Genomic DNA, 6,698 nt, shown 5'->3' on the forward strand with positions numbered 1-6,698 from the left:
ATATCTAACGCTAATTTCCATACAACAACTATCTAAAATTACAACAATAAAACAAAATCTTTCACCTTTGTATTTTTCTTTGACTTCAAGGTCTAAATCATCACTCGGATCATATAATGAATCATCATGCCGACTATAATGGTGATGGATATAACTTTCATCTAAATAAATCATAGGCCGTCGATTGACATCGCCTTTCAAAATTTCACACATTTCAGAAATATACATGTCACGATGCTCAATATTCGCAGCACATATTCGGAGCCCAAGACTCTTTTTCTTTTTGCCGCGTTTGTAGCCGAGTTTCGCCAAAACTCTTTGTGTTGCTCGATACGCAGCATCGGTTGAGAGCTTCGACTCCGGATCGAACGGCAACATGTTCTGTGACCGCTAGAAGTGGGCGACGTCATTTGCGACGGTACGTTGACGAGACTGGCGGCGGATGCGGACGAACTCTTGAATTGCGTCGACGATCTCCGGGGTGGTTGGGAGCCTTGTACGCGAGGACATGTCTCGGGTCGTTGTGGCCTTGATCGTGGTATCCCCAGGTACTGTAATATCACCCTTTCCAAACGGCTTGAACCGGTTCATGCTTTCGGCGCAGAAGCCGAGCGACTCTGCGTGTGGGCGTGTGCAGAGGAATACGAAGGAGGTGGTAGAATCAAGAATGAATTGATAGCGTTAAGACTACTACGCTATCACTAAGCTACGCGCAACCAACCATTGATGTATCGTCGGGAGAACACCTTGGTTGCGCAAGAGGACATGTTGGTCTGCGAAAAGACAGCTTGGACTGACTGTGAAGAGGTGTCGACTAGTCATCTGGTTACACTGCGACTGGCAGCGGGTGTGCCTTCTTGGCGCAGCATGGCGTTTAGCATTACCATGTCCAAAATCTCTGGTTTCGAGACAATGGACCCGCGTGAGCGTTTCACGTAGGCAATGGCGCGGTGGATGTCACTCAGTTTTTCGGCGGCTGAGGGCATGGTTGGATCAGCATGGTTGTGGCAAAGAATTGGGCAGAAATTCATGGCATGTGTTAGTAATGATGAACCTCTCGGTAATTTTATAACCGGTCTAGGTAGTTATTTATAGAATGTGAAGAGTTATACGGTCTTAAGGTGACTTTAGCCTCTATTTTGAACTTTCATGGATCGAGTTGTCGAGAATATCATCATTCGGAGTGTCAAATAATATGAATTCATAGCTCAGGCTGGGAGCGTCATTTCCACTCCTGGCATATATTTTTAGCATTTGTTTTGCAATTTATATGGGGAAAGACCCCCTCCACGCTGCCGACCACTGTTAGTCGAAGTGCAATTGTATTAAAAATACAGAGTTGCCCGTATTTTCACTTTGTGTTCAATGGAGGACGACGACGACATCGTACTGCTTGTGCAAGCCTAGCGAGTGTGGCCGCGGCTGCACTTCTCAACGATGACGAGACACAACGAACTGTGCCAACATCGCGCTTTGTACGCCCACTTGTGTCCTACATGGAATTCCTCAAACTCCAACACAGTCTGCTCAGCGACAATGGCGATCGCATCGTATTCGATACCTTCCGCATGTGTTTGGCGGAGCTCGACCATCTTGTCGACGTATGCAAGGCCTTCTTGACCCCAAAACTGTGTGCCAAACGCGTCATTTGTGTCTGCTTGCAATGGCTTGCTACCGGCGCTAGTGTGCGCGCCCAAAACAACTCTTTCTCGACCGCGGCATTTCAACAATCCATCACTATCGAATCCATGGCCTACAAGCAATACTCCGCGGGCTTGTGTCGTGTGGTCTACGACGGAGACATCAACAATGCTGCTCGCCTTGATAATCAAGTGTTGCGTTCTCGAGTGACGAGCCGTCGCTACGAGGTTGTGTCGGTGCCATGGATGGGACACATATCCCAATTGTGGTCCTTCGCGAATATGCCGACAAATATCGCAACCGGTATGTTTATAGTAACAGTAATACATACTAGTACTAAAAATGTGTCTTGATATATATATATATATATATACTGTATATTCATTGGAAATATTGAGTTATTATAGGTATTTTTATAGTAATATTAATGCATACAAGAACTGAAAATATTTTTTGATACATTATCATTGGAAATAATACGTTTTTATAGGAAGGGGTTTACATCAACTAACGTGTTGGGAGTTGTGGACCACAATGGGATGTCCTTGCGACGTTTGTTGGTGCTGAGGGTTGTTCCAGCGACCGATTTGTGCTTGCACATTGCCGCGAGTTTCTGATCATCCTACCCCCCGGGTACTACTACTTGGGCGATGCCGGTTACTCGCTTAGCCTCAACGACTTGACACCATTCCGTTCAATGAGGTACCATCTGCGTGAGTGGGCTACGAAAGAGGATGGTCGTCCACAAAACCCTCGTGAGATTTTCAACGACCGTCACTCCAAAGCTCGAATTGTTGTGGAACGCGCGTTCGGGATGTTAAAACGGAAGTGGGGAATTTGTCAAAGCCCTTGGAAGTTGAGCTTGGTACCGTCAACGGTATTGACCAGACCTGCTGCGCCCTTCAAAACTACGTCTTGTCGTGCAGCCAAGCCAGCATTGGTGAGCTTGATGACATTGATGACGATGATGACGATGCAGATGCTGTGCATGATGAGTCGATGGCGCTGCTGTATGAAATCGCCGACGACATGGGTGGTGATGCTACGGCCTGGAGAAATTCACTTGCAAGTGACATGTGGAATTCCTACCAGCAATTCAGTACTAGTACATAATACTAGTTGATCATAAACATGGTTGCATTTGAAACCCCGCAGTGCATCCTTTGTTAATAATGCTCATGCAAGCTTTCCCACTCACAATTATGTTATATATACTAGTTATAAATATACATATACTAGCATTCACCAATCACTAACAATTAAAACAATCTTTACAAACTCATATTACTCGGTTTCAGATGCGTTGCTATTAATATTGCTAACGTGATCGACCATTGATCGGCCAAATGACCATCGATCGGCCAAGGTGTTTCGTCCAATTGAAATTAATACGTTGTTTCATTGGACAAAATAAATTCTTGTGATAAGTTTTACCTGTATAATATGATGGAGGTAAACAATTCAACGTTGAACAATACTTGCAGCTCTTACTCTGAATACGTATACCTGTTGAAATTTAGTAAACCTTTGAGACATAGTCTTTGAATTTTTGGAGCAAAAAATTGACCCAACATTTTTCAATACTTAATTCAAGTGTAAATTTTGGCCGATCAATGGTCGACTGTGTAAAGTGCCGAACTTTGACATTTTTTTGGCCTGCCAAGTATTGTTTACATCGATACATATGACTATGCCGCGAAAGAGCTTTCCGTCAGCTTTCCGGAAATCTTGGTTTCAATGAAATGCCATGAAAACCAATTGAGATATTTTAGTTTGAAAATTTTGAAAATTTGGCTGATCAATGGTCGATCACGTTATGAGTTTCATTTTCCTATGCAGCTTCGAGTCCATTCTTCATCGCGTACAGCCGAACCAGATCCGCTACACTGTCTGACAGCCGTTGAATTTCCTTGAATCTCTCGTTGGTGTCTTGACTTTGTTGACCTCTCTTTCGATTCTTCTTCAGCTGATGGAGGATTGTTGCTCTTTTTTGCGCGGCAGTCAAATTACCGTGATCCAGATCGACATCTCTACATTCCACAACAGACAAACTGCGCGCATCGCCACGTTCCACGACTGCACCCACGACGTCTTCAGCAGTGCTCATACCCTGCACAATTCCCGATGCTGACACGATATTGTCCCCACCCGCCATCGAGTCTCCAATAACACTTGACATGGCCTCCCAGTGCTGGTAGGGCTTGTCCTTGAATCGCGACAACTTTGACTTGGGTCGCCCGGTGTCGAATTCACCCCACTTGTCGTCCGAGAAGCCATCACCAAACCCCGAGAAGTTGAGAAGGAACTCGTAGTCCGCGAAATCGCCTTTCATGCGTGACCACTTCAACTGAAGTTGCCCCGTGGAATCAAATCCAAATGGCTGGAGTACTTCCAACACACACTGCCACCCTGGCTCGCGTAGATTCTTTCCACCGGCCGCCACGTGCTTTGTTTTCGTCGCCTGCTGCTGGAATGTGCTGATCCGTCAGAGCTCCGAGTCGACAGTCCAAACGGCAATGGACTTGTCGTGCAAGTTGGTGGTTGTTAAGCAAATGGAGAGTGGATTTGACCTGCCACATGTTATATTTTACCTTCCTGTATTAGTACTCTGGTGCGGACAAATGTATTGACTTTTTTTGTCATTGGCGGAATTTTTCTAATTTTGTGCTAATAATGAATCTAATTGGCCCACCTGAAAGCGAGATCTCGTCTTTGATTGGATGATTTCCAAGCAATCTAAGACCTTTTTGCTCAAATGTTATGGCGGCATAAAGTTGTTGCCTCAGACCTTGGCATACATAACAACCCGCTGAGGTTTCATTTTCAACTTTCGACCGTCACGCTCAATAGACCCCCTCTTGTTCACACCAGTTTACTTGCATCTATGCCGTCGCCGCGCTCCCCAAATGTCGGGACCCCCCGTACTGGCAACAAGAAGCTCACCGATGGCCAGAGGCAATCCATCTACGAAACGCTTCTTGAAAGAAGCGTGGATGGAGAACTGCCACATGGATGTATCACACAAACTGCTCGGCTTTACGCATGCACATTAAAGACGATATCCAACGTGTGGGCTCGTGGCCGCCTCTCCATCCGCCATGGCAGCTCGACTGCCGACGTATCGGCAAAATACAAAGGTGAAAACTCTATACAATTATATTTCGATGACAAATTATAGATTGACACGCAAGTATTAATTCCGAAAGGTAACTGATTTTAGGAAATCACAACGGCAAGCGCGTGATGTCCGACGACGAAATTGAACGTGCGATTCGTGCTGTTTCTCTACACGAGCGCCAGACCCTGCGATCTTTGGCGGCTCGTTCCGGAATATCCAAGACAACAATCATTCGGCACATGGAGTGTGCAAAGACGCTCAAACTCAAGTTCAGCCACTCCAAACCGTACCTCACCGACGCCAACAAGATCAATCGGATGAAGCATGCGTTGGCTTTCCTCCAACCATCGTCGAATGAAACTATTTTCGACAGCATGAACTCATATGTTCATGTTGATGAAAAATGGTTCTATTTGACGACGGTCAAGAAGTGTTTTTACGCCTACGACGACGAAGAGCTCCCCAAACGCCAACTCAAGTCAAAGCGATATATTACAAAGGTCATGTTCCTTGCTTCCGTCGCCAGACCTCGATACGACCCCCACAAGAAGGGCTTCTTCGATGGGAAGATTGGAATTTGGCCCTTTGTCGAGACGGTGATAGCCAAAAGAAACAGCCCAAATCGCCCGAAGGGTACGCCGTTGATAGTACCAGAAAGTGTGACGGCAGATGTGTACCGTAGAAGGATTATTGAAAAGGTCATCCCCACAATCAAGGCAAAATAATATATTTGAAGCAAGATAATGCGAGTCCACATAATAGTGTGACGACGCTTCAAGTTGGTGTCAATGGCATCGAGGCTGCGAATCAACCTCCTAATAGTCCAGACTCTAATGTCTTGGATTTAGGATATTTTAATTCGATTCAAAGTCTACAAATCCAAAAGTGTACTCGAACCATTCAGGAACTAGTCTCCCACAAGTCCACCGTATCTGGCCCATCGCCGTGCCGTTCGTGCTGTAGAAAGCTCTTTTGATGAGCTGCCTCGTGATACATTATCAAAATTTTTATTACTTTGCAAAAGGTGATGGAATTGGTGCATTGGGTAGAAATGATTATGAGCTTCCTCATATGAGGAAAGATGCTACAATCAAGGACGTGACATTGTATAATAGGGAGAGTCAGTTTAGAAATTCTCCACTCATTTTCGATTTTCGCCCAATCTGAAAAGTAAGTTGCGAAGGCAGGAAAAGCAAGGGAGAGTCAAAATAGAACCAACCGTTTTCATCTATCCGTATCCGTATATTATGCAGCATTGCTGGAAATGCCACGGAGGTCGGAGAGGTCGGCGATATTGGCCGACCTCGATGGCATGGTTCGAACGCTTGTGACGTGCAATCCAATATTGTCGGCTACGACTAAGAAGGAGGTACAGAAGCTCCTAACCATTCGATGTGCGCTACTTAGTTCTCGCTACATGTCTGCACGAGTGCCATTGGTTCGCTCACTTGGACAGCTTTCCATTTTACCACACTTAGCCATTGGTGACTTTGTGCAAGAGGTCAGAGTGTGTCAATCAACATTTGCGTATTTAGTGCATTTGATCTGTGAGAATGAAGTGTTTCTACCAACTAGCAATCGCACACAACGACCAGTGTGGGTGCAGCTAGCATGCGCCTTGCATCGTCTTGGTCACAATGGTACTGGTGCTTCAGTTGGTATGGTGTCGAGGGCCAAAGGTATTGGGAGTGGAACTGTGCACGTTTACACACAGCTTGTTATTCATGCATTTGTATCTTTGTCACAATCGAAAATTATGTGGCCTAATTCATCTGAACGAAGCCAATTAGCCATGTACAATGCAGAACGTTATGGATTTCGTAACTGTATTTTGTCAACTGATGGCACACATGTTGTTTTATATCGCAAGCCAGCACTGCATGGCGAGGTATATTACAGTCGAAAGAAAGAATATTCAATGAATGTTCTGTTGACGTTT

The 6,698-nt window shown here is 45.3% G+C and overlaps 4 protein-coding genes across 4 annotated transcripts; 1 reads left to right on the plus strand and 3 right to left on the minus strand.

Annotated features, from left to right (window-relative positions):
- Window positions 1-390: 390 nt before the first annotated feature.
- On the minus strand, window positions 391-986 carry H257_10744 (hypothetical protein; the record flags this gene model as incomplete). The annotated part of the gene is made up of 3 exons (XM_009837392.1): window positions 391-617; window positions 722-773; window positions 831-986. The coding sequence occupies 3 exons, from the start codon at window positions 984-986 to the stop codon at window positions 391-393; spliced, it is 435 nt and encodes a 144-aa protein (XP_009835694.1).
- Window positions 987-1,403: 417 nt separating this feature from the next.
- On the minus strand, window positions 1,404-2,631 carry H257_10745 (hypothetical protein; the record flags this gene model as incomplete). Its single annotated transcript, XM_009837393.1, has 2 exons — window positions 1,404-1,789; window positions 2,511-2,631. The coding sequence occupies 2 exons, from the start codon at window positions 2,629-2,631 to the stop codon at window positions 1,404-1,406; spliced, it is 507 nt and encodes a 168-aa protein (XP_009835695.1).
- An 841-nt stretch (window positions 2,632-3,472) lies between these two features.
- Window positions 3,473-3,973, minus strand: H257_10746 (hypothetical protein; the record flags this gene model as incomplete). Its single annotated transcript, XM_009837394.1, has 1 exon — window positions 3,473-3,973. One exon carries the CDS (start codon window positions 3,971-3,973, stop codon window positions 3,473-3,475), a length of 501 nt encoding a protein of 166 aa, XP_009835696.1.
- Window positions 3,974-4,525: 552 nt separating this feature from the next.
- On the plus strand, window positions 4,526-5,484 carry H257_10747 (hypothetical protein; the record flags this gene model as incomplete). Its single annotated transcript, XM_009837395.1, has 2 exons — window positions 4,526-4,778; window positions 4,862-5,484. The coding sequence occupies 2 exons, from the start codon at window positions 4,526-4,528 to the stop codon at window positions 5,482-5,484; spliced, it is 876 nt and encodes a 291-aa protein (XP_009835697.1).
- Between the last annotated feature and the right edge of the window lie 1,214 nt (window positions 5,485-6,698).

Source organism: Aphanomyces astaci, assembly GCF_000520075.1.
Source record: "Aphanomyces astaci strain APO3 unplaced genomic scaffold supercont1.30, whole genome shotgun sequence".
In the NCBI taxonomy this organism is placed as follows: Eukaryota; Oomycota; class Saprolegniomycetes; order Saprolegniales; family Verrucalvaceae; genus Aphanomyces; species Aphanomyces astaci.